The sequence below is a fragment of the Bos javanicus genome, chromosome 5 (genome assembly GCF_032452875.1).
Source record: "Bos javanicus breed banteng chromosome 5, ARS-OSU_banteng_1.0, whole genome shotgun sequence".
Lineage (NCBI taxonomy): Eukaryota > Metazoa > Chordata > Mammalia > Artiodactyla > Bovidae > Bos > Bos javanicus.
In genome coordinates this window covers 28,437,140-28,464,309 of record NC_083872.1, presented here as the reverse complement: position 1 = coordinate 28,464,309, position 27,170 = coordinate 28,437,140, and the positions used below count along the sequence as shown (strand labels likewise).

The 27,170-nt window shown below is 51.6% G+C and overlaps 1 protein-coding gene across 3 annotated transcripts in view; it reads left to right on the top strand.

Moving 5' to 3' along the window:
• Positions 1-19,204, top strand: part of ACVR1B (activin A receptor type 1B) — a 33,730-nt gene extending 14,526 nt beyond the window's left edge. The window contains exons 1-9 of one of the 3 annotated variants that reach the window (XM_061416013.1): positions 1,944-2,171; positions 2,445-2,684; positions 3,460-3,708; positions 6,487-6,717; positions 9,245-9,412; positions 10,685-10,841; positions 11,835-11,959; positions 14,591-14,721; positions 16,099-19,204. In XM_061416013.1, coding sequence (XP_061271997.1) covers positions 2,510-2,684; positions 3,460-3,708; positions 6,487-6,717; positions 9,245-9,412; positions 10,685-10,841; positions 11,835-11,959; positions 14,591-14,721; positions 16,099-16,224 — 1,362 coding nt within the window. In that variant the 5' untranslated portion in view covers positions 1,944-2,171; positions 2,445-2,509 and the 3' untranslated portion in view covers positions 16,225-19,204. Of the gene's footprint in view, positions 1-1,943; positions 2,172-2,444; positions 2,726-3,459; positions 3,709-6,486; positions 6,718-9,244; positions 9,413-10,684; positions 10,842-11,834; positions 11,960-14,590; positions 14,722-16,098 lie in introns of those variants that run through there. The other 2 variants (XM_061416010.1, XM_061416014.1) reach the window with 2 other exon arrangements.
• The last annotated feature ends 7,966 nt before the right edge of the window (positions 19,205-27,170 follow it).

The following is a 27,170-nucleotide window of genomic DNA, read 5'->3' as shown; positions in this document are numbered from 1 at the left end:
GTTCACTTTCCCTTCTGGCTTCCGAAAATAGCCCCGAGACTGTGCTCATCCCCAGCCGGCCGTTGGGGCGCGTGTGTTGAGAGGTGTGCATGCCACGGGGACCCCTTTTGTGCCTGAATGTCCCCATTGACAGAGAGAGGAATGGGCGTTCGCGCTCGCTGATGAGTAGGCAGGACTCCAGCGTGAGTCAAAGGGGTTTGGGCTGAGTGTTCTGAGAGTTGCAGAAGTAAATTTCAGTCAGCAAGAAGAATGACATTTAGAAGGAATTTACTTTTAAAATTCCTTTTGTGTTTGGGATCCTAGTCTAAAGGGTACCTGCTTTAAACTTCCTGCCTTTAAAATACAACACTCCCCAAGCCCTTCAGCAGAGAGCTGCGTGTCTTGGAATTTCTCCCAGAAGAAAGGGCTCTGATCAAGCACTGTGGGGGGCGGGGGGAAATCCCGCAGGCCGTGCGGTGAAGATCCACGCTGTCCGAGAACCTGTCCGAGGTTGCTCTCCTTTATTTCCTTGGTGGGGATGGTGAGGAGTGTGTCGTTTACAGAAAGCCTGCCGGAGTGGGGAGTTGGACCCAGAGATATTTCTATTCTGTCTTTCGATTTGAAAGGCCAGGAGATGCCTTTCAGTGTTTTAGAAGAAGAGACAAAGATAGACTGTTTACAGCCGAAAGGGGTGAGTTACAACAGGATAGTTTTTCACGGGACTGGTCATAAATGACTCTTCTCCAGGGGCCGAAGTTTGAATATGTTCCCTCTTGGTATCCAGATAGTATGCGTGTAGTGTCCAGCCCGGGACTCGGGTCCCCCTTCCACTTGCATCCCTGATGGGTGAGTGCTGTGTGCAGCCCCGTGAGCCCCAGCCTCAGGACCCTGGTGGGTCGAGCCACTCTTCTACCCATCCCCAGAGGTCAGGGCTGGGTTAGGCTCCTGGGAGGCAGTGCTGGGGAGAACCAGCTGCTGCTGTCTGTGCTATTCCTGTTAGATGGATAAATAAAGGATTTCAGATTCCAGGACTGCTGAACTGACTTTCAGAGGCACCAAATTCATTTACAGTAGTTTCCTGTCAACAGTGCACACTTAGGGATAATACACACCCAGCCAAACTTGTTAGTCCCAGAGGTGATTGCGTATACTATCTATTTGGGGGGGGGGGTGGATATATATATATATCACTTTTTAAGTGATGATACCCAAGGCCCTTTCAGAGTGGGTTAGATTTATTGAGTACTTTGTATACGTTGGCTTCCCAGGTGGCACTAGTGGTAAAGAACCTGCTTGCCAGCACAGGAGACATAAGAAACGCGGGTTCAGTCCCTGGATTGGGAAGATCTGGAAAAGGGCATGGCAACCCACTCCAGTATTCTTGCCTGAGAAATCCCATGGACAGGGGAGCCTGGTGGGCTACAGTCCACAGGGTTGCAAAGAGTCACACACTGCTAAAGTGACATAGCATGCATCCATTCTGTGCATTACCTTATTTAATCCTCACAGTGACTGTGTGAAGTAGGCACTAATATTACCCTCTTTGGAGGGTGTTCTTTTTGCCCCTCTTGAAAGGGGTACCTGCTGGGAACGAAAGGGAGGAGGAGGTTGTTGGACCAGTCAGGGGAAGCTTATCAAAGGAAGTGACGTTTAAGCTGAATTTTAAAGAACTTGTAAGAATTAGCCAGGAAGAAACCATTGCAGCAAAACCCTGTGTGAGAGAGCACGCACACTGCATTCAGGAAGCTGTAGGCGTTTCTGGTGCAGAGCAGGGAGATGGGGTTGAAGATGGCTCGAGGAAGCCGTGGTGCTGGAAGGAGTGTGTGGGGGAGGGGCCCTCTTGTCTCCCAGGGGACCGTGCTTTGCTCTTATCTTTAGGCATCGAAATTCAAAGGAAAACCCTTTTCCTAGCCACAAGACAGTTTTTTAAAGTAAGTCTAAGTCTAAAGCAGCCCTCCTCCTCCCAGTGGTCAATGGTAAAGAATCCACCTGCCGATGAAAGAGACACGGGTTCAATCCCTGGGTCAGGAAGATTCCCTGGAGAAGGAAATGGCAACCCACTCCAGTATTCTTGCCTGGGAAATCCCAGAGAGAGGAGTCTGGCAGACTACAGTCCATGGGGTCACAAAGTCAGACACAACCTAGCTACTAAACAACAACAACATACAACAGTCTAAAGCAGAGTCAAAAAGGTAGTTTCTTTGTTTCTTGAAGACATAAACTAGAGAAATTAGAGGAAAACGGGGGGGATGGGGTGTGGCGGAGCAAAAAGCCTTGTCTGTGATCTGAATAGACAGGTGAAAAGGTTGGGCTTCCCCTGACGACGTCATCTCTGGCCCCATCCCTGTAAAAAGCACCTTGTTCTGGAACCGCGAGTGTGCTAGGGGATTGTATTCTAACTCCAGAGGAGGACCTAGGCTAAGACCTCACAGTGACGTCAGTGTCCACTTCCAAATCCCCCACAGCTCTGTTGTGTGCGTGCACCAGCTGCCTCCAAGCCAACTACACGTGTGAGACGGATGGGGCCTGCATGGTCTCCATTTTCAACCTGGACGGGATGGAGCACCACGTGCGCACCTGCATCCCCAAAGTGGAGCTGGTCCCGGCCGGGAAGCCCTTCTACTGCCTGAGCTCCGAGGACTTGCGCAACACACACTGCTGCTACACTGACTTCTGCAACAAGATCGACCTGAGGGTGCCCAGCGGTGAGTGGACACCCTTGTTGGACTATTGGCTCGTCGTGGAGGTAGGGCACCCCTGTCATTTCACCCTTCTCTACTATGCCCCCGCCCCTTTGTTGGAGGCTAGGTGAAGGCGCCTTTTGGATGCTCCCTGAGGTGACGTGGGAGGGCGTTCCTCCCAATTCTGGTCTGTAGATCCCAGGAAAGGGGGAGAGACTTGTCGAGTGCGCCACAGAGGTGAAAGCCACATTTTAGGTCGTGGCTGAGGAGCCATTAGCAGCTGGTGGGGAGTGGGAGAGCCAGCCAGAGATCCCCGTGGGAGGGTCTGGGGTGATCCTGGAGGAGGCAGCCCATAAGCCATGTGATGGTGATGGCAAAATGGGGAGAGGGACTCGAGGCGGGAAGGATGGCGCTCTAAGCTGGGGAGTGGTAGACACCAGCCTTCACAGGTCCGCCACTTAAAGAGGTGTGACTGGGGAGATCTGAGGAGGTGGGGAGAGACCGAGTTGAGCTTTAAGAGGACGTCACAATGGAGGAGCAGAACCTGGTGTGTGCCTGGGGCATGGGGGTGGGAAGACACCATGAAATGCTGTGAAATGACCGAGCAGGCTGCAGCGGGTGCCATAACTAGAGAGGCTGGCATGTGAGAGCGTCCAGACAGATCCACCAGCCCAGTGAGGCTAAAGAGCGGGGAGAAGAAGGGGGCATCTCCACCTGGATGGAGGAGCCGGGAGAGGGCAGCCTTGGCGGTCCCACGTTCTCACTCTCTTCTTGCCCTCTCCTCTCTCACCTGCCCCAGGTCACCTCAAGGAGCCTGAGCACCCCTCCATGTGGGGGCCCGTGGAGCTGGTGGGCATTATTGCCGGCCCAGTGTTCCTCCTCTTTCTCATCATCATCATTGTTTTCCTCGTCATTAACTATCATCAACGCGTCTATCACAACCGCCAGAGGCTGGACATGGAGGACCCCTCGTGTGAGATGTGTCTCTCCAAGGACAAGACGCTCCAGGACCTGGTCTATGACCTCTCCACGTCAGGGTCTGGCTCAGGTACCGCCTCTTCAGGCCTCGTACCGGCCGTTAGCCTTCCTTGCTGCCTCCCAGCACGATGGAACGTTCAGGAAGAAGGCTGGCCATGTGCTTTCAGAATCCCCTTTCTTTGGGAGTCTTGACACGTAATAAGATGATGGGGTTCCCAGAAAATCTCTCATTCTCTGGAATTCCAGGGATGAGCTGCAAAACTCTCCCTTCCAGAGTCCCTGCCTCTCTTCAAGTCTTGTAACCATGCAGCTATTAAAATTCACCTGGTTCCACCTGAGCAGCAGAGTGCTCAATGTCAGGGCCCCTTTGGAGAAACTGGAGTGTGCCGGGTTCCTGTGAGGTGGTGGCAGCTAATCATTGATCTGTGAGCAACCGCAAGGGGAGTTTGAGGACACCGAGTAAGGCCAGAGAGCTGGAGTTGGGTAAATCATTGACTCGTACCAGTTGCCCAAGGGTTTATGTGGCAGTTGAAAGAAAAGCAGCCAGGGCTTCCAGCATGGCGTCAGCACCACTTCCGGAGCTGCCTGTCGGTGACCAAGCCTTTCTTAGGTGGACCTCGACGTGAGGCTAAAACTTAGGGTAAGGGCCGTTGGGTGGTTCCGGTCTCAGGGTAGAGCTGAGCTAGCTAGTAGATGTGGCTGTGAGTACATAGCAGTCTTTTTAGGAAGATAAATAATTATTTTAGTGACAGTGGTATTCTGTCCCTATGGGGGAGAATGTGGATACAAAGGCCGCTGTTGCCATTCTAACTCAGACTTACAGGCTCGCGTCCGTGAGAGTCCCACGTGTGTTGGTATATGTTTTTTCAGCCCATGACAGACTCTTCTGTGGGGAAATTACGCCATCAGTCATGGCCAGACATCCCTTCTTGAGCACAGGAATACTTTGAGCTCTGACATGTTCTGAATTTCCGTGGTTTTGCCTTTATTAAGCTCTGCAGTAGAAAGTGCCAAGATGATGGATATATTTAAAAGCTGCATATTTTTAGGAAGAGAGAAAATACATGGCTTGTTCTTTGCTGAAAGAGGGTAGGGCAGTGGTTAGGACTGACTGGCTCTGTGACTTGATTTGCTGCTGGAGGAGGGTCGCTCAGGTTTTCTGGAGTCTTTTTTTTAAGATCGGGATTAGCCAAGTCTAGGGCAGGTCCGGGGTGGTTACTGTGTCATCTGCAGTGAAATGATGAGTAACTGTTTCTCTCTGGTTGGTTTAGTCCACTCTTAATTCAGAATATGCAAAGCTTCCAAGGTGCTGGGGTTTTAATCCTGTGGCCTTAAAGTAATAAGTCCTTGCTGCTTGTGTAACTTTCAGTTCACACTAACAAGTGTGTGTTGAGCATCCTGTGGGTGATACAGGGTAAACAAGATGAGCAAGAGGCCGAGCCGGGACTGGATAGAAGAGATTGTGGGGAAGGATCTCACAGAGGAGGTTGTGTTTGAAGGGGTCCTGCGTTGGAAGTTTTGAGAGTGGGAAGAGGGCAGGACACGTTCCAGGCCACTGGAAAACCCTCGAGCGAGAGGACAAAAAGACACAAATGTTCACTGAGTGTCCAGGGAATGATCAGAGGCCGGCTTGTTGTCCAGGCCCTGGTGGGAAAACGCTTGGGCTGTGCTTTGTCTGGTGAGGGGAGAGGCAGCTACCGAAGGCTGTCGTGTGAGAAAGTGTGTGCTCATGTTTTCCTGCGGAAAGAACTCTGGCAGTGGTGTGGAGGGTGAATTCATCCATCTTGCAGCCCCCTGTTAGGGAGGGCAGGGTGAGGCTGGCTATGCGGGGAGTGTGGGGCAAGCCAGGTCAGAGGGGAGGCAGAGAGACCCATGGAAGTCTTCCAGAGGCGGTCAGAACAGGTCAGGAGGGCCGGGAGAGGAGGGGGCCAGATTGAGAAGCATTTGGCGGCTCTGTGCTGTGGGAGTTACAGGCATAGACTTTGGAGTCAGTCTTACGTGCTTTGCTATTTACAGCTTGTGTGAATTCCAGTAAATAACTTAACCTTCCCCTTTGAGGCTTAGTTTTCTCATTTGTAAAATGGGCACAATAATAATACCTACCTTATGGGTGGTTGTAAGGAAATGAGGTCATTTATGCAAGTGCCTCATGCATAGTAAACATGCAGTAAACAGCTTGGGGGTTGATAACACTGATTTGTTCAGTCGAGGAGAGGGAGAGAGTAAGTCAGTCACGATGGTGGAGCTGACTGGAGAGGGAGGGAGACACTCCTTGCATGGATCAAATGAGGTGATAAATGAGTCCTATAAAGACAGTGAAATTAATCTGAGAACCAGCCTGGACAGTCGTCCCCCCACCCCCAGTCCTGCTGCATCTGGAGCTCTTGTGAGCAGAACCGTGATCCCTTTGGAGAGCGGTGGGAACTTGGTGTGCCCTGAGCTCGGGTTGGCTTTCATGGGTCACGCAGCACTGCCCTCTAGTGGCCACTGAGCAGAGCAGCCAGAGGCGCTTCGCTCACTCAACCCCTTGACTTTGCTCTTCCACATAAAGCGGCTGTGGGTGGCTTGGCCCACGGGAGGCTGGCTGAAGAGTTAGTAAATCCGGTTAGACAGTTATATTCAGATCTGTCGTCCATACTAGCTGGAAAGACAACCCGCGTAGATGAGGAGCAGCTAATCACATGCATTTCCCCATCTGGGCTCCTGAGCTCTCCGTGGTCAGTGGACTACCGTAGCATGGAGGCACTGTGGGAAGGAAGGGCTTCTCCAGTGTGGCCGTGAGAGTGGGAGTTGCAAAGTTCAGCAAATGTATACAATGTCGGCTTTCTTTCCCTTCTTTGGTCCCCAGGGTTACCCCTTTTTGTCCAGCGCACAGTGGCCCGGACCATCGTTCTACAGGAAATTATTGGCAAGGGCCGGTTTGGAGAAGTGTGGCGCGGCCGCTGGCGGGGCGGTGATGTGGCTGTGAAAATATTCTCTTCTCGGGAGGAACGGTCTTGGTTCCGGGAAGCAGAGATATACCAGACAGTCATGCTTCGCCATGAGAACATCCTCGGGTTCATCGCCGCTGACAATAAAGGTAAAGGGCTGGGCTCACAGACAAGGCATCCCGGAGCCCACCCCAGGCTCGCTGGAGGGACGGCCAGGCCTGAACAGCCACGAGACGGCACGGTTGTGTTGCCTTCGCAGTTGCTCCCCGTAGAACGAGAGCAAGAGTAAGGCAGTGGTTTTCAAACTTTGCCTCTACGAAAAGCTTGTACTGAAATCCAGGTTATTAAGCAAGTAAACAAGCAGTTATTAAACAGGTAAATAAGCCCTCATGCTACCTGCTCACTCTCCCTTCTGTGATACCCCAAACCCACCTCCAGGGTAGTCCCTAGAGGAGCTTCAGTAAACTTATGTTGAAAACAACTGGAAGGAAGAAGGGAAGCTTCAACCCCTGCAAGGAAAGAACAGCCCCAGGAAAGCCTGTGGCCCACACTCCTTGGCACAGCAGCATCACACACGTTGTTGCAGTGGAGCAGGTGCCCCAGAGCCACAGCCTGCCTCCCCCCGCTGCCCCACCACGGCCTTCAAGCTCAGCTTTTGATCCACTTATATCTGAGGGTCCTTGTTTCCTCCTCTCTCCTCCGCTGGTTTTGCTCTAGTTTTTTGAGTCTCTCTCATGTGCCCAGGCATGTACTCATTTTTAAGAGCCTCACTGACTAGCAAAAGAGAAAAGTAAAATAATGTTTGATTATAGGAAGTAATCAAACAACAGGTATTCTGGTGAGCGCAAAATGGGGGTGAGATGGGGGTCACGGAGATCATACCTGGGCTTGGGTGAGACACAGGTGGCAGGGAGCTGGTCAGAAAGAAAAACCAATGAAAAGAGAAGTCCAAACATGTGCAGAGGGGTAATGTCTTTGGGAAGCTGCAGGTGACTCAGAACATTCCAGCCAAAGACATGGGTGGAAAGGTGGCAGAGGCCAGGTTATGGGGAGCCATTTTGAGGGGATTGTATTTTATTTTAGAGAGTGGGTAGTAATTGACATTTCATTCGTCGATTCAGTAATATTCATTGGCTACTGTCTGGTCCTGGGGTCATCACACATAAGACCAAGGCACAGTTCCTGCCTGTGCCTAGGAGGGGAGGACAGCCGGCACCTGGGCAGGCAGCGCACTTAAGACAGAAAGACCATGGGTGGTGCTGTTTGCATTTTAGAAGAGTGTCTCTGGCAGTCAGGACACAGTTCGCTCCGTGGTCCAGCAATTTTAGAAGTCACTGCTGGCAGAGGCTACGGAAGATGCTAAGTGTTTGTTTTTCTATCCTAAATCAGCAGGCTGCTTGTTTCTCACATTGCTGTGGGGGTTGTAGAAGCCTCAGCTGCCCCCAGACTGGAGAGCCTTGACCTCTCACGCAAGGGAGGAGAGAATTCCTTGCTCCTTCTGAGTAAGCTTGGTGCTTTTTAAAACAGATTTACTTTTGATGATTAGTTTAAATCTGACATGTATTTTAAAGGCTCAAAAAGACATCTTCCCTTTTAACTTATACGCAGGGTCCTCTGGACCTCAGGGGTGTGTTTGATGGACCCCTTGCTCGTAATCAAAGAAGCAAAGGTTGGTGCTTTCCCAGGAACCACTCCCTGTATTGATTTTGGCAGCTTGTGTGAGTAGGATCTGGCTGTTGAAACCCACATCAGGGCCAGGGGAGGAGAAAGAGCAGACTCCTTTGTTCTTGTCTTTTTAGCATGATATGTATAGTGTAGGGCCCTAGAACTAGGGCCAGCCTGGAATTTGGGAGATCTCAATCCAATTTCCAGTCTTCATATTGACAGTAGCACAAGCTCATTAGATTACCAGCTTTGGTTTTCCTTTCTCTCCCTCCCTCCCTCCTTCCCCCTGTACACTGCACACCCCCCGCCCCTTGGATGAAAGTGTGTGCTCACTGCCTCCCCATTGCTCTTCCGAGGCTAAGATGATAAGATGATAAGATTCCTCTCTGGAATCCTTGGAAAGTGTCCTCTTCATGTATTGAAAAGCATTTTTGGCCCGGAACACAGTAATGCACAAAGGAGCTCTTTCCTCCTCTCACGGAGAGCTCATAGCCTGGTAAGAGCAGTGGACTTCAGAGAAGCGCTACAGATGGGCCTGGTGCTGGGATTGGGCTGTGCTCGAAGGGTCTTGGAGCACAGAGGAGGGCCTGCGAAGCCTTCCTCCTTGATGGGGAGGACACAGCCAGTCACGGTTTTGATGAGCAGGTCTTGTCAGGATCAGAAGCAAAAGAAACAGATGCCCCTGTTACTTCCCCTGAGCACGTGCTCCCTCTTCTGAAGGCCTCACATTTCACATTTGGAATAGGGGAGGCATGGTTCAGAATCCTACAGCCCCCTGCCGGAAGGGAGCAGGTCTAACCAAGACAGGCTGTTCTTCTTATCTTCCTGGAGCCCAAAGCTGTGGACGGCCGTAGATGACAAGGGCACCGAGGGGCCACAGGAGGTGTGGGGCGAGGCGCAGGGACTCGGGGGTCACGGGGGTTTGCGTGGCACATACACTCTTCCTCGCTGACCTTGCCCTTTATGATGGTAGTTGTGCCTTTTCGGGAACTCCTCTGTGGTCCTCCGCAGATAACGGCACCTGGACACAGCTGTGGCTCGTGTCGGACTATCACGAGCACGGCTCCCTGTTTGACTATCTGAACCGGTACACGGTGACCATCGAGGGGATGATCAAGCTGGCCTTGTCTGCCGCCAGCGGGCTAGCACACCTGCACATGGAGATCGTGGGCACCCAAGGTGAGTGGGGCTGCTGAGCAAGCGTCCTGTCCCCGTCGAGGAGCTCCTGTGCACTGAGCGAGCCGGAGCTGGGCCTTAGGAATGGGGGTCTGGTCTAAGGGAGAGGGGTTTGAGCTTCACTTGAGCAAGAACGAGAGGTGCCTCTGCCTTTAGAGTGATTCATGGGGTCACAAAGAGTCGGACACGACTGAGCGACTGAACTGAACTGAACTGAACTGAGGGACTTCTGTGGGAAATGTTGATTGTTTGTTCCCCATGTCCTGGCGTGGTTGGTGGTTGGGAAGCTGGTGTTAACTGAGAGATCGTCTCAGATGCCCACAGTTCACAGGAAAATGAAGGGACTGAGAAGATGGATTGAACCACTGTGCCGAGATTCAGTTTAGTGAGCACACGCGCTCATCGTTGGGTCACCTGGATGGTTAGACACTGGGTCTACTATCTGGCAGGGTTCTCCTGGAGGAACACTACCTCGGGAGTCCCTGCTTGTTGACTGACTCAGCCTTTCTCGAGCTCCCAGGTCTTGGCAGGTGGTACGTTGCTTCCTGGTGCATGGTCAGTGGGGCAGGAGCTCTTTCTGTCTGTGATCAAAAACCAGCCATGAGAGTTTGACACTATCCCTAGACTCTGCAGAGAAAGTGGTGGTTCTTACCTCCCCTGTTTGGTTCTGAGAACCTAGCCAGTGCAGCAGCTTTTTCTCAAGTCCTCGACTATGCTGTACAGGAGTATATGAGTTCAGGAAAGGTGAACAGGAACAGCATTCATAAAGTAATAGTAGCTAATCCGCATGCCTTTCTAAGCGCTTGGCTCACCTACATTAATGTGTGTAACTTTCACAGCATTCCCATCAAGTACTGGTGTTTGGGCTTCCCCGGTGGTGCTCGTGGTAAAGAGCCTGCCTGCCAACGCAGGAGACATCAGAGACGTGGGTTCAGTCCCCGGGTCGGCAGGATCCCCTGGAGGAAGGCGTGGCAGCCCACTCCAGAATGCTCGCCTGGAGAACCCCAGGGACAGGAGCCTGGTGGGCTGCAGTCCGTAGTGTCCCAAAGAGTCGGACGCGACTGAAGCCACTCGGCACGCACGCACACACTGGTGTTTACTCTCATTTTATGGATGAGGTGGCCAATGTATAGACAGATGAAGTTGCATTTACAGGGTTACTGGGTTAGTGGGGGGCAAAACCAGAACTGAAACCCACATATCCGGCTGCAGAGACTATGCTTTAAACGCTTATGCTGTCTTTCTCTAAAGATCCCTGTTTTTCTCCTTCACCAGGGAAACCTGGAATTGCTCATCGAGACTTAAAGTCAAAGAACATCCTGGTGAAGAAAAATGGCATGTGCGCCATCGCAGACCTGGGTTTGGCTGTCCGTCACGATGCGGTCACAGACACCATTGACATTGCCCCTAACCAGAGGGTGGGAACTAAACGGTAGGAAGGCCCAGGGCCTGTGCCCTTGCCCGACACTTGTACTGAGTAGCCCATGTGTGCCCTTGTCCGTGTGCGCGGGAGGAGTGTGGTCTCAGACAGCTGGCGGTTGCACTGAAGTCCTGCCCCCACACTGGAGAGCCACATGGTTGCATGGAGCAGATCCAAGTGCCAGCAGCATACCTCCATAGCCCCGTATGCCCACAGGCACAGGCGCATTGGGCAGGTGAGGCAGCAGAGAAAGGGAGCTTGGAGCAAGGTTTGGAAGGGGAACGGGCGCCAGGCTTGGCTAGCGGGAAGGGAGAGTGCAGTCTGAAGGGGTGGCCTGTGCAGGACCCCGGAGGAGGCAGAGCGCATGTTTTGCTTGGGGTGTAGAGAGCAGTTTCACCTAGCAAGAGCAGAGGTGCTCCAGTGTAGAAAGTAAGGGGCCCCCTTCAGGACTGTGGGGCCTCCCTCCTGCTTCATGGAAAAGGAAAGTAAGAAATAAGGGACCAGGACTTCCCTGGTGGTCCCGGGGCTAAGCCTCCACGTTCCATGCAGGGGGCCCAGGTTTGATCCCTGGTCGGGGAGCTAGATCCCACATGCTGCAACTAAGAGCGCGTGCCACACAAAGATCAGAGATCCTGTGCACCTCAGCAAGACCCGGCATAGCCTAATAAGTAACTAAATACTTAGGAAAAGAACTAAGGGACAGGGACTCCCCTACTGGTCCAGTGATTAGGAATCTGCCCTTCATTGCAGGTGGCACAGGTTTGATCGCTGATCGGGGAACTAAGACCCCACATGCTGTGTGGCTTGGCAAAAAATTTAAAAAAAGAAATGAATGAATGCAAAACATGGGAGTTCGCAGTGAGAAGAATCCGTCACTTCCTCCCCCCGAAGGGGCAGTCTTTGGTGACGGCTTTCCCACATTCAGGGGGCCCTTGAACCAGTGCTTTGAGTCAGGAGAGAAGTCATTGTTTTCCACGCATGACCACATTTCCTTTGCTGTTGCAGATACATGGCCCCCGAAGTGCTCGATGAAACCATCAACATGAAGCACTTCGACTCCTTTAAATGTGCTGATATCTATGCCCTCGGTCTTGTGTACTGGGAGATTGCTCGAAGATGCAACTCTGGAGGTACCTTTCTTCCTGCCTTCCCTGCTCCTTCCTCCCAGTCCAGAGTGCCAGGCCACCTGAGAGCCTGGGTTTTGACTGCAGCTTCCTTTCTTTACACAGCTTGTCAGATGCCTCATGCTAGCACGCGTCACATGTAGGATTCTCATCCAAGAGGAGGGAGGGGACCTAGGAGCAGCAGTTGCTAAGAGTGTGTTTACTCTTGTTTTATGTTGTGGTGACCATTCCAGAGGCTCATTTGGCTTTTTTTTTTTTTTTTAAACACACTGTCTTTAGTGGTCTGTTGAGGTTGGGAAAGCCCTGGGCAGGAATAGCACAGGACTAATGCAGGGCTGTCCTTCACACAGAAGGCAGGGCATTTTGACACACTGGCTCTCAAGCCACGTACCTGGGGAACATGGGGTTTTATTGACAATGGTGATTTCTCAATTCATAGGAGAAAGCTTACTAGCACATAGAATTTTTCTTCTGTAATATTTTCTTAAATCTTTGGCATTTGCAACTGCTTGACCATGTCAGAACCCAGTGAAAAGCAGTATCGGATTTGGCAGAAAACACTGTTTATTATCAGCTTAGTACATTAGAATTTTACAGTGAGTTCCAAGTATTCTGTCACAAGATCAAGTTCAAGAGTCAGTAGAACCCTGTCCTCAGCCATTTATCTTTGATGTAAGAGATTCCAGATCAGTGGAAGTGAATTAAATTAATGAAAAAGAACTGGTGGTGTGCCAGCAGAGCCCTTTCTGTGTTGTACTGCCTTTTTCCTTCTATGACATGTTTGGTAAGGTCTGAATCATAGGGAGGCATCTAGGTATTGTACATCTTAAATTTTGATCATGCTATACAAATAAAACAGATCAAGATATATCTAGCCACACAGATTTTAAACTGTGAACAAGTTAAATTTTTCTTTTCCCATACCATCCAGAAATTGGGGTTAAGTATTTAATAATTGTACTAAGATTTATTCACCACTTGCTATGTATAAACTCACTTAATCTTTACTGCAAACCTATGAAGTGGGTACTGTTCATTGTCACCATTTTGTAGATGAAGAAGATGAGTCACAGGTTAGGTGATTTGTCCAGAGTCACACTGCTAATAAACTAGGATCCAGACCTTGCAGACTGAGGCCAGAGATGACGCTAACTGCATCTTAGCTAATTACCAAGTCAGACTCCATTTAAAAATCTGTCCCATCAGCTCAGGACAGTAGAATTTTTCTGGAAAAAAGGCATGAGAAAGTTACATTTGATTTTTTTAAATACTAATAGCTTTTTATTATGGAAAATATTTCCATTTGTAGCTGTAGAAGGTAAAAGACTTCAAAACTGTTATTACACTGTAAAAACCAACAGTAATTCTTTTTTTTTTTAATTGTTTAGCTATTTTGGTGCGTTTACTGGCTGTTTCTCTTTCAGTTAGTTTGTTAATTGGGCTGTGTCAGGTCTTAGTCGTGGCACCCAGGGTCTTCACTGTGTCATGTGGGATCTTTCCTTGCAGTGCTCAGACTCTAATTGTGGCTCACACGCTTAGTTACTTCGAGGCATCTGGGATCTTAGTTCCCCCACCAGGGATCGAACCCAAGTCCCCTGCATTGCAGGACAGATTCTTAACCACTGGACCACAGGGGAGGTCCCAGTTGTTCTTAATATCATTTAACATTAGTTAGTATTGAGATTTTCTCAGTTGTCTCCTAATTTTTTTAAAAGCAGCTTGATAAATGTCTATCCACTGCAGTTGATTGGTATACCTCTTAAGTCTCTTATGATGTACAGCTTACCACTCCATTTTTTTTTTTCTTCTGCAGTTTTTACAGTTGGAGAATCCAGGTCCTTTGTCCTGTAAGATTTTCCTATCTAGATTTTCCTGATTGCTTCTTTATGGAGTTTATACATTCTGCCGTTTCTGTAAATTTCCTATGGGAATTACATCTAAAGACTAGAATCATTTTTCCCCAAAAATCCTTCCGTTAAAGGCACATATAATGGTGGTTATTTCTCTTTTTGTGATAACAGCCATCATTGATCATTGTCCAAATTCAGATTTATCAGAGGTTGAAAGTGCCAGCATTACAATTCTGTCAAACTTCTCATATTAGCTAGATTTTTAATTAAGGAGAAACTTCCCCTTATTGTCTCTTTGGTTACAGAGATGTTTAATTTGAAAAGGAAAGGCAGGAAAAACACTTGATTCTTTCCATTTATTTACCATTTTTCAAAATAATGAGTTTATTCTCTATCATCCTACAAAGGTGACTGAAGTTTTGGTTTGTTTCTTCTTAGTGTCATCATGAACTGATGATCTAAAATATTTGTTTCCATTGATGTTATGTCTTCCTATTGCTTAAATCTTCTCCTCTTTGGCCAGTTGGGAGCTTTTCAAGGTGGTACTTTCTGACATGACCTTAGTAGTCTTTGACAGTTTCCTTGCTTTTTGTCATGGAAAAGATGTTCCTGGCTAATCCTGTGTATCTTTTGTCCCATACCTAGGACTGACCAAGCTCTCTAAGGGTCCCCAGTTCCTCTTAGTGGGAGGCCGGGTTTACTGATCATGACATGAGTATTGTCACTGGCTTTTGAGTAATCCCTTCCTTCTTTTGATAACTCTGGTGGATATTTTCTTTTCTCCTAGGGGTCCATGAAGAATATCAGCTGCCATATTATGACCTAGTGCCCTCTGACCCTTCCATCGAGGAGATGCGGAAGGTTGTATGTGACCAGAAGCTCCGTCCCAACATCCCCAACTGGTGGCAGAGTTACGAGGTAGGAAGCTGCCCTGTCTCCTGTGCTTTTCTATCTGCCCTATTTCTCTACCTTAGAGAAGGGTTTCCCAAAATTGGGGCCAACCCCAGGGCTACTACCTGTGTAATAAGTTATTATATTACTATTACATGCTTTATATACTAAGCCATTGTCTTGGACACTGTAGGGTCCCCTTTGGAACCTAGAAGAAGAAAGGCTTGGTCCCAAGACACAGATCAGAGACAAAAAGTCTTGAGTGGGGCTGTTAGACCTGTCCAACTAGAAAAATGGTTTTGGAGCCATAGTGGGTGAGCTGAGCTCTATGGAAGAGTTCAGAAGCATCATCCACAGAGGGTCAGCAAATGAGAGGTGGACCCAGTGAGAAAACAGGTCTGAGGGAGGTGGCTTTCTGAAAACTTGAAAGCGAGGAGGGTGCAGAGGGTTTGGATTTGGGGTTAGTGGTGGATGAAGTGGGAAGGGGACGACATTCAGTGGAAATAATAGATGCGAGGACAAAATTATGCTCTAGATTCCTAATAAACCTGGAGTTGTGGGGTGCTAGAGTCTTTGGGGGCGTGGGATTCGCTTAGCTAGTGCTCCTGGGCCCTCTGTTCACTGGTGGCTCTGCTTTAAGGCGTGTCACCACTAGAGGGCAGCTCTGCATTAAGGACGAGCATGACAGAGCAGCATTTTCCAAAGTATTCCTTGGAACCTCAGGGCCTGTTTACTTCAGAGGGTGAGGGAAGCAGAGAGCCAGTCTCTAGCTGCCCCCCACACTCCGTCTTCAGTCAGGACTCTTCGTGGGTTGGGACTCCGCTTGGCAAAACGGGTCCCACTGCTGAAAGGAATCGAAAACCCTGGCCTGGGGCAGCAGTCAGGGAGCTCTGTAGCCTCCACCGGTGACTCTCCAGATCCACCCCTCGCCTGTCCGCATGGCCGCCTGTGTTATCCAGGCCCTGGCTGCAAACTGCTGCCTCTGACAGTCAAGACCTTCTTTTGGGGGCTGCCTCCTCCCCTTCCTCCTCTGCTGTGTCTCTGTGGGTGAACGTGGGGTCACCGCTGCGTGCGTGCGCCTGCTGGGGTGTCCCTGCTGTGCCTGGTTCCCTTGCTATTTTGAGAAAGCCATCAGTAAACAGTCATAAGTGTGGATGCTCGGACCTTCCAGAAGTGGTTTTCAGATCACAGGCTGTGGCAGGTCTTGCTCGCAAGATCACCCAGACTTGGGAGAATGGCAGACCGTGCTTGCGGAAAAGGCCCCTCCCCAGACTGTCCCTTAAGGACTGGCGAGCCCTAGGGGGAGTGGGGCTTGCGGGCATTTCCCCAGGGTCAGAAGGAGGGCAGGTGGGGGATCAGGCAGGCAACAGCGGGGCAGGCTCCAGTGACACCGTTTCTGTGCAGGCGCTGCGGGTGATGGGGAAGATGATGCGGGAGTGCTGGTACGCCAACGGCGCAGCCCGCCTGACTGCGCTGCGCATCAAGAAGACCCTCTCCCAGCTCAGTGTGCAGGAGGACGTGAAGATCTAGCTGCCCCTCCCACAGCCGCCAGGCCGCGGGACCACAGCCGAGCGGCCGTGTTGAGCATCAGATGGAGGCCTACCTCTCGTTTCTGCCCAGCCCTCTGTGGCCAGGAGTTTGGCCCACAGAGGGACAGAGCCCGGGAGACTCGCTCACTCCCACGATGGGTTTGAGACACAGACACCTTTGATATTTACCTCCTAGTGGCATGGAGCCTCTGAGAGCGAATGGCATGGAGAACTCAATGCCGTGACCCGGACCGGCTGTCGTGGGATGTCCCACAAAGCCCGGTGCCCCCGGCGAGGAGCCTGGTGTGGCGACAAGCGGCCCGGGAGGAGCTGAGTGTGGCCTGTGCTGAGCAGCACTGAGGGCTTTACCCCGGGACCAACCCCAGTGCAGCGAGCGGCCCCGGGAACCAGAAGGATGGCCCCTCCTGGCAGCTCCAGGTCTCCGGCTCCTCTCCGCCCGCGAGGCCCCCTGGAGGGACTGCTGGTGCCTGTCTGTCCCGCCGTGTGTGCATGTGCCGAGGTGCGTCCCCTGTTGTGCCTGGTCTGTGCCACGCCCTTACACGTGTGTGTGTACGTGTGTGTCTGTGGGTGCGCACTTGCCTGCTTGAGCTTCTCGTGCATGTGCAGGTCGGGGCTGTGGTCGTCATGCCGTGTCTGCGTGCCGGTGCCTCTGTTCAGTAGTGAGCCGCGTCTCGTTTCCCTGGTGCCCCTCCCGGTGGGCTCCTTCCCCACCCCTCCTTCCAGAGCCCCCACTCCACAGTGGTACCCCCTCCCCAGCAGGCTATGCCGCCTGGCCCTCCTTCTCCACTTCAGACTGTGGAACCAAAGCTGGCCCAGTTGTCCATGGCAGGCGAGGCTTTTGGGTCCAAATGTGAGGGAAGAGGGTGGGATGGGCAGGGCAAGAATCTCGGCGGAAACCTGGGGTGTTGTGGTCAGCGGCCACCGTGGGAAATGAGCCAGCCTAAGGGCATCATCCTCGGCGGCGTCAAGGAGGGGCCGAGGAATTTGCAGCCCAGACCTGGGGAGACTCAGACTGGAATGTCACATCTGTCTTTCATATCCCAGATTCTGGAGACAGCAGTGTGTATTTTCGGTGGTGGTGGGTTTAGGGCGGGGAAGGGAAGCGGGGAGGAGGACTGGGGAGGGAGGCTGGGGTGGGGGGAGGCATCTGCATGGGTCTTTTACTGGGTTATCCGATCACGGTGGAGGGAAGATGTGAGACTTGCATCCACTTCAGGGGCTTTACTAAAGGGAACAGCCTGAGCTGAACCTGTTATTTAACCTGAGTGTAGTATTTAACGACGTCTAGAAGCACGGTTGTGGGTGGTGGTTCGGTCAGCATATCTTAGGTATATAATAACTTTGAAGCCATAACTTAACTGGAGTGGTTTGGTTTTCTTTCTTTTTTTTCTTTTTTTTTTTTTTTTAATTTTATTGGGAGGGTCTGGATTTTAACTTTTTTTAAATACTGTTAAGTTTTTATAAAAGGAAAACCATCTCTATGTGATAATTACCTCTCAATCCATTTGTTTTTAAGGAAATCCCTATAAAAACAACCACACACACAAAAAATGCTTCAATCAGACGCACACAGCTCAATCACACTGGAAATATCTGTCCTTGTACCTGAGCCTGCTCCCCCCCACCCCGACTCAGCTGTGAGAGTTCCTCTACCCTGGGGGTTGGTCTCACTGGCGTCCTGCCTCCCTGCCCAGTCCCACCCAAAGTGGGTTTTGCACTGGGGCCCTAGCTTTTTGTGCGTCACCCACAAGTTGCACCTTCTCATCCAGGCACTCACTCAGCAAACACTTGCTGAGTGCCAGCTGGGTGTCAGGCCCCATGCTGGGTGCTGGGAAATGCATCTGTGAACAAGATAGGCTTGGGTCCTGCTCTTGGAGCACTGACAGTGGGACTCAGTCAAGTCAGGGGGTGCCTATCTTGAGACCAGAAGTTTTCATAGTTGGATCTGAGCCTTTTGAGCCTGGAGCGATTGCTCTTATACAAGACCACTAAGGAGGCGAGGATGTCCCCCTGTCCCCCACCAAAGAGGCCGGTGGTAGGCAGTGAAACCTCCCATCACTGCGTTCATCCAGAGCCCCCTTCCTGCCCCCCAGGGGAGGCACAGTGTGTGTGCAGCCTCAGCGCATCCCTGCCTCTAGCCCAGCGATTCTCTGCCAAAGCTTGTGGAGGAGGGGGGGAGCCCTCCCCCCACTTCCATCCGTCTCCCCAGTGCCCTGGCCTTCCTATTTATTTTCCCAGTGTAGTGCTTTCCTTGCGTTAAAGGAGATCTTCCCCTCACCCTTTGGGCCAATTTACTGGCTACTGACTAATTTCCCTTAAATACCAATTGTGTCATTAGGGGGTCTTCTCTCCCTACCCCTGCTGACGCACTTCCCCCTTGTTGTCTGCCCTCTGGCAGAGCTTGGCGGGTTATGGGAGCTGATGGAACTCAGACTCCTCACTCCCTGCCTCAACCAGCCTCTGGGATCTGCCGACACTCCTCGACCCAGGGACTACCAAGCCACTAGCCCACTCCCCAGGTGGCCCAGCTGTCCTCACCACACACTCCTCCTCCACCTCCGGGGAAGACTGAGCAGTTTTGGGGGGACGCTCCCAGCCCCACTGCCGCCACTCTTAACCCAAGAGTTAGGAGTTAGAGAGTTGGGGAGAAACTAAAGCTGTGGTTTTGGCTCCCTGAGGCTAACCCTGATCCATAGGGCTACCTGCACCTCTGGATTTTGGATTCACAGACCAAGTCCAAGCCCGTTCTTACGTCGCCATCAAGGCCCCCGAACGGCATTCTCGGTACTTCTGTTTGTTTTTGTACATTTTATTAGAATGGACTGTAAAATAGCCACTTAGACACTTTACCTCTTCAGTATGCAAATGTAAATAAGTTGTAATATAGGAAATCTTTTGTTTTAATATAAGAATGAGCCTGTCCAATTTCTGCTGTACATTATTAAAGTTTTATTCACAGAGCCTCTCTGGTGCCATCTGTTTTACAGCTGTAGACCGACTGGCTGCCCAGCCTTTGTCAAGGGAGTTGGGCAGATGCTCTCAGGCAGTGTCTTTCCCCTCCCACTTGCCAGGGTATGATGTTCATTAACATCTGCTACAGCAGCTCACGTCTGAAGAGGACCTGATTGGAGCATCAGGGGGTCTTCCTGAGGCTGTTCCTCTGCATTTCATAGAGGGAGGGCCTGGCCTGGAGAGGGAGTGGAGGACAAACTCAACACCTTCTCTTGGGCTTTGTCTGTATTTGTCTTTTAGCAGTTTTCTGTTTATATAAAAGAGGGTCTTGATCCTGGTAAGTCACCAGCCACCTAGTCTCAACAGCAGCCTAGGCCCTCAGTTTTCACTTCCCCACTCGTGACTTGGAATAGAAATCTGAATTTGGGGATGGGTTAGGGAACTTTGAAATGGGAGTGTACAGTGGTTACTCTGGGATATTCAGTGGGTGGGTGGCTGTGAATGTCTTTAAAAATCTCTAGGCCAAGGAACCCAAGAGAAAAAGTCTAGAATCATAGAATCTCAAGTTTAGACGGGACTCCAGAGGTCCGCCACCCATCACGTGCTTGACTCCCCCACAGCATCCCCGCCAAGTGGCCATAGCCTCATGCCGTGACACTCAGGACCACAGCCTCCACCTGCCGGCCATCTGCTCAGTGGACAGCTCTTCCTTACATAGGACTGGGCAGCCTCCCTGTGAGTTCTCTCCACATATGGTTCAGAGCACTAATTCTGTTTTCCATTTAAGGTCCCTTAAAATACTGGAAGGCAGCTGTTATGTTATCATGAATCTTGCAGAGCTTAGCGCTTCTCCCATTAATATTTAGCAAATACGTATTTAAAAGTTACTGTGTGCTAGGCAGTGTGCCAAAATGGGCCATACATACATGAACTGCTTTCATCCTCAAGACAAGATGAGGTGGCCATTATTATCCTCTGTGGATTCGGAAACTGACGGTTAGAGAAGATAAATTGCCCACGTACGTAGCTCACGGGGGTGGAGAAGACCTTGGGTCCACGGTGTATGGCCAGAGGCTGTAGCCCCTCGGCCTCAGCGCATCCTGTCTCCGTGACGCCATGTCCTTCCCCCACGCTGGCTGCTCGCCGAGGACCTGGCTGGAGCCTGGGGCCGCGGAGGGCACGTAGCGCTCCACCCGGACATTGACGTGACAGCACAGACTAGGACGAGAATCCCAGACTGCCTGACACCTTCAGGTCACATGCCAGGACTGCACCTCATGTCGCGGGTTGAGTAAAATCCAGCCCCCTTCCTCCATCCTGTATGTGAGAAATCGGTATTTTTGAACTCAAGTGCAGGATGTTATGTGTATACCCCATAAATTTTACCATAGAACTTGCCCATAGCTCCAGCCTCTCAATATTTTAAAATTCTGACTTGTTACCCAGAGTTTTCTATTGTCCTATCATCTGAGACCGTGGGGCTGGAGAAAATCAAGCAACTTTCCCCTAGAAGTTGGCTTTTAAGTTTGAAACTGCATACGTCCCAGTAACCCAAATTAGCCGCTAATTAAGTCTCCCTTGCATCCTGGCCAGAATTCTTTAATGGACAAAAGAACAGCAAAGGCACAAGCACCTTGCAGAAATAGCAAGGTATTCTTGTGTTTGTCGAGAGGAAAGGTGAAGTGGCTTACAGTGGACCTCATCCCAGTTCAAAACCTAATTAGTAGTGAGTCATCTTGCCAACTATGGACCCCAAATCCACTAGGCTAAGAACTGCAGGTTCAACTTCCATCATTTTGAAAATCAGAAAGGCAACCACACTGGGACCTCTTATGTGCCCTTGAAGGTCACTAACATTTCACCTTTGTAAGGCCCATGACACAGGAGACCTGAATTCATTTGAATGGTATACGACTCGGGGTTTTGTTGTCCACATTTAAAATGTCTGTCCCTGCCATCCTCCCACCAGACCATGTCTTCTGATCTAGAGTCTGAAGAAAATGCTTGCTAAATACAACCAAAACAAGATGAGATGTAGAATAGCAAAAGTTTAAGAGACACACAGGGACATGGGAGGGACATGTAATGAAGGCCTGGGGAAAGCTTTGGATCAAGACAGGAATGGTTTATTAGGGTTCACCAAGAAATGAAACTAATAGCATAGATGGATAGATACTTAAAGGAATTGATTCACACAACTGTGGGGCTGGCAAGTCTGAAATCTGCAGGGCAGGGTGACAGGCTAGAGAGCCAGGAAAGAAGACAGTCTGGAGGCAAAATTTCTTCTTCGTCAAGGGACTGCAATCTTTTAAGCCCTTCAACTGATTAGGTGAAGCCCATCCACCCTATGCAGGATTACCTGCTTTACTGCAAGTCTATTGACTTAAATGTTAATCACACCTAAGAACATAACTTCATAGTAACATCCAGACTGGTCTTTGACCAAACTCCTGGCACCACATCCCAAGAGGAGTTGGGCATCCCATGGCCAGATAGGATCAGATTTAAGGAATAAGGCAGATAGCTCTGGATCCGCCTGGGAATGGTCCTTGGAGGTCAAGGATGGAGGATAATGGGATAGGAAAGTTTAAGGAACAACAGGATGGACTGGGCTCTAAATTCATTATTATTAAGTAAGAAGCATTTGTTCAACAACCTTAGTGTGTAAAGCAGTAGGCAGAACAGAAGGATGAACAATCTGTGGCCCCTGCCCTTCGAGATGGAGAGAATCTATACAGAGAACAGGAGGGCAGGTTTTAGCAAGTCCCACTACAGAGCCATGTGTAGCGTGTCATGAGCACAGGTGAGGTGCCTACGAAAGCCAGCTCTCCAGGGGCTCCCTACCAGATGGAATGGACTAGTTAATAGGTAATTACAATGGAGCGAAGTAAGTGCTATGATAAGGGAAGACACATAATACTCTGGGAACACAGGAAGATGGGGTCAAGAGAGGTGATGTCTCGTCTGTTTGGGGTTTGGCATTGGCCTACTGACTGGGGACAGGAGATTTGGTCAAAAAGAGTGTGTCGCCATTCAAGAACTATAGGTGGGACCTCCCTGGTCCAGTGGTTAAGAATCCGCCTGCCAGTCCAGGGGACACAGGTTCGATCCCTAGTCCAAGAAGATTCCACATGCCATGGGGCACCTGAGCCTGTGTGCCACAACTATTGAACCCATGCCCTAGCACCTGTGCTCTGCAGCAAAGCCCACTAAGAGAAGCCCGCACACAAGGAAGAGTAACCCCTGCTGGCTGCAACTAGAGAAAGCCCAGGCACAGCAAGGAAGACCCAGCCAGCCAAAAGTAATTAATTAAAAAAAAAAAAACAAACACCCATAAATGTTCAAAATCCTAGAGCAAGGGAGCCAGGCTGCAAAGAGGAAATCTCTTAGAGCTGTCATATGCTAAGAAGTCAGGACTGCATCCCTAGGGCCACCAATGCCACCACCTCCCTGTGACAGCCACCTCAGACTGCTAATCTCCATCACTTTCCCTCCTGAGTCCCGACAGGGTCTCCAAATTCTTCTCAGTAGCATGTTTATGTGGAGTTGTCCCATAAGTGAACACTTCTTTGTCGTTCCGCATGTAGGACCAAGCCCTCGGTGGGTTCTGAGCAGCAGAGTCACGTGATGTGTTTGTGGAAGAACACAGCACTGACTTGAGAAGGCAGTTACTGGAGTGGTAGAGCAAGAAACGCTGGAGGACAGGGAGAGACAGTGGGTAGGACGCACGGGCTGGAAGCATGGTCAGACGTGGACAGCGAGGAGGAGCCAACTTCGGTTCGAGTCTACAGGAGAATCTTAGCCTTGTGCACAGAGCTGTCCTGGGAGGAGCCGGGGTGGACCACCAGAGCAGCTGTGTTTGCCAAGAGGGAGGAGATGTGGGAAGTCCGGGGCCCTGAAAGGTGTCGTTTTCTTTCCTAGCTATCTGTACCTGTCTGAAATGAGGCGGGATAAAATAATACATGCCCTCTGTCCTAAAAATGGTAAGTGGATGCTGTAAGGAAAACTAGAGAGCTGACCCTTTCTCTTTTCTGCCAGTCTAACCTGTCCAAGCCTGAGATACTAATATCTTGCCATCCCACCTAGGAGGCAAGATAGTCCCTGGCCTCTGACTGGGACTAGACTCAGAGGCCACTGTATCCAACACAAACAAACTGCCATATCCGCCTTGCTCCAGTTCCCAGACCTGCCCCTCACGCCCCGCCCCTGCTGCTGGGCCTCCCTGGACCCCAGTGCCACACACAGACACTAGCCTGTGGAAACAGTTGGGAAATAGGAGCCATTAAGGAAAACAACCGCTCCCTGCCCAGTCAGCTGCCCACCAGCTGCCCAGGCCTCCCTCAGCGTCCTGCACCCGGGGCCCAGCCCCATTCCTTCCCAGACAACCAGCTGAGTCCCCAGCCCTCGCCCTCCCACCTCCCACTCAGAAGCAGTGGCAACACCCAGAAAGGGGCCCCAGTCCTGGGATGAAATGACCATGGGAGAGCCCTGACATTGACTCGGACACCAGAGGGGCCTGGGCTTCTGCAGCTTTTGCCCTGAGTACCTGGATCTCTTGATGGCAGCCAAGAACTTGAGCAGGTGGGTGAGGACAGGACTCGGGACCGTTGACGGTTAGGTGTCTGGGAAAGGGCTTGCCTCAAAGAAGGGGTCTCACCTAGGCCTCGTCCATTGGCCAAGCCCCCACATCTGTGCTCCCCCACCACAGACCAAGCCCTGTGTACCCTGAGAGCTAGGAGCCAGGACAGCTGGACCGAAAGGATGCAAAGCCTGGGAAATTCTTCTGAAAGCCTGGGACTTACTCAGGAATAAGGTACAGATTGAGTGCAGATGTCTGCGGAGCCAGAGCAACAGGGCTTTGCTTTTACCAGGAGGCTTCCTTGGGGAGGAGAATGGGGTGGGGAGGTGTCGTAGTATGAGGCTGCAGACAGAGTGCAGCGTGTCCCCCACCCCCATCCCCAGCCTTAAGGAGCCGCCAAAGATGGGATGAGGGGAGCAGATGCTACACTAGAGACTCAGGCTCAGGAGGAAGTGGTGGAGGATTGGAAAAGGCAAAGTTTTGTGCGCCCGGTGTACTGTCTGGCGCGTGCAGGTTCCTGCACAGAAGCAGCCCACCGGCTGTCTGCCTTCTCCCTGAGGAATGTCACCTGCAGCCAGGCTTAGATCACAAATACAGCTTCCTAACAGGTGTGAAACTCCAGAACTTGGTGACCAAAGCAGAGCTTGGCGTCTCAGCTGAACACAGTCCTTCTCAGGTGGAAGAGGAGCTCTGGGCCGGGGTCCTTAAAGTGGGGCTCTAGCGCCTGCCGGACAGCCCTTCCCAGATTGATTTGAAGATTTTCCAAGAGATTCATGGCCAGCAGAGGGCACCTCTACCCCACAGTATGCATCCCGGGGCTCCCCATTGCCTCCCTGGAGGAACTGGGAATATTGGGAGGAGGAAGCAGGCATGGATCTCTGAACTCTCAGGCGGAGCTACCAGCAGCTGAATTAAACAGTCTCCAGAGCCAGGGAGGCTGGGCTCTTGTGAGTTCTAATGCTTGTTCTGCCACCATCTTTCCCTCCCTGCTTCAGTTTGCCACCTCCATTGAATGAGGGCTTGGTTCACTTGGTGTCCACTCAGGACCACAAGACCCTTTTCGGCTCTGAACTTCTGGGATTTGAGGAAATCATGCAATGAATGTGACAGAAATTGCATTTTCTGGGCCCACCTTTACTCTGGGATTCTCCAGAGTGCCCTGCCTGGAAAGAGGCAGAAACTTGAGTTTCACTTCTCCGGGGCTGTTCTCTCGCTTGGACGCGGAGAGGCAGACTGGCCTGGATGCTGACGGGAAGGCTCTGTCTCCACGTCAGTCTGAAGAAGGACTGTCTCAACAGGGCTTGCAGACACCGATGCTGTGACACCCATGGCATCTGCTCCCCCAGGTTTTAGGCAAGGAAGTGTCCCTTAGGTACCACTGTGGGGTAGGTGGGGTGGTAGTACAGAAGCACTCATAATACGCCCTTTTGAGAGTCCCTTCAGGGATAGGCAAGGAGTGCAGAGAATAGAAACCATTGCCTCTCCTCCCTTCGCTCGCCTCCCCATCCCCACCCCCACCACAGATGCTGTCTGTCAGGAGAGGCAGCAGACGGGCCAGGGGTCCATCTGTGCTACTGCTTCACAATAGAGTCCCGTGTTTCCCCACCAACGCCCCCTCGGCCCCTCAGCTGATGGCCACTTGGTGGTGCCAAGGGGGAAGGCGGGAGGAGGCAGAGGAAGGCTGTAAGGGAGCTGGTACTTGGCTCCTAGCCGTCCCCAATACACCCCTGCCCCCCACCCAACAAGCATCCTGCCATCTGGACTTGTGTAATCACTGCAGGGTGGAGAAACACCCCCTCCCACCCACACCTCCTATAGGGGCTGGGGCCCCAGGGGCCTGGGGGTGGGGGAGACAGACGGAGTCAGGAGACTAGGAAGCAAGAAGACGGAGACAGACCCATGGACTGAGAGACACAGGAGACAGAAGCCTTTCCTAACCTTCCCGGGTTGCTGGGTCCCTAGCCCCTCTGTGGTCCGCATGCCATGCATCTAACACAGCACTGGCGGGTGCATGACTCCCTACCTGACCAAGAGCCTCTGTAACCTGGCCCGGAGCAGGGCTTCAACCCAAGGTGAATGAAGAACAGCAGAAGACTGCATCACACAGTGGGTAGATTGCAGGCTCTGCAGGCTGCCCAGGTTTGAATCAGCTCTGCCACAGAGTGGCCTAGAGCAAGTTACTTAACCTCTCCGGGCCTCAGTTTCTTCTCCGTAAGAGATGATAATGGTATCTGTTTCATAGGGTTGTTATGAAGACCAAACAAGTTCATTCATGGATGTAACACACAGAACAGTGTGCAGAGCACATGGTAAATGCCTCATAAATGTCAGCTATTAATATAAAGGCATAACACAGACTCGGGAACACTGGAGGAGGGGACAGATGAGGACAGTGCATTCCTGGCTTCTGTTTAGTGGCAGACGAGATGTGGAGCCCTCAGCTCGCGGTGCTGACGCCCTGTGGTGGCTGGCCACTCTTCAGACGCCAGGCCTGACCTACCACTTCCTCCTCTCACTTCTGATTCAGGTACCACTGACGACAGAGACTTCGGCTGGGCTATTCCCACCACTCTCGTAGGCTGGCCGCCACAGACAACACAGCCGAGGGTGGGGGGGCGGTAGTCCCCAAGAAGGGTCAGAGAATTGTTGAGCACCAACCCCCAATCCTGAGCACCCCCTCAGCGCACCTTATGCCCTGCCATGAGTCAGCCCCACAGTAAGCATCTGTCTGCTGGAGAAACATTACCTGAGCCCCAACATCAGGAGGTGAGGCTGACGGGCCAGAATTAAGTCCACTACTCTCTGGGTTTCCCTCTCTTTCCTTTTCCCTTGACCTGGGGAGGAGAGGCAGCTCTTTTCAACTGTTCTGGGAGCTATGTAAAGAGGAGACCCTCGACCCTTACATCCCCCAGTGGCGTCCACACAGTTACTTCAGGGCCATCTTTTTCCTCCCCACCAGAGACCTCACCCCTCCTTCTCCTAGCCTAAAGTCTCCTGCAGCCCCCTGGGTCTCCTCAAATCTTACTCTGGGCCTCCAAACCTCCTTCTAAAGACTCCTTACTGTCACTCCACTGCCAAATCTCGTGCACAAGCCGCTTCACAGGCTCCCCGTCTCTCAGGTATCATAGAGACCCATAGTCCGCCCCGGGATGCCCTGCAACGCCCCCCGCCCCGCCCCCGCTCCTTTCAGCTGCTAGCTTTTCCCCCTAGGGCCGGGAGCTCGAGGTCCCCAAGGGTTTCCCTGGTCTAGGCAAGGCTCAGGAGTAGTGGGCGGGGCTCCGGAGCAGCGGGCTCCGCCCCGAAGGCGGAGCCAACCGCGTAGGGGGCGAGGCCCCGTGAGGCCGCTCCCCGCCCGCCCCTTCAGCCAGCTCCGCTCCCCGAGCCTATAAAGGGAG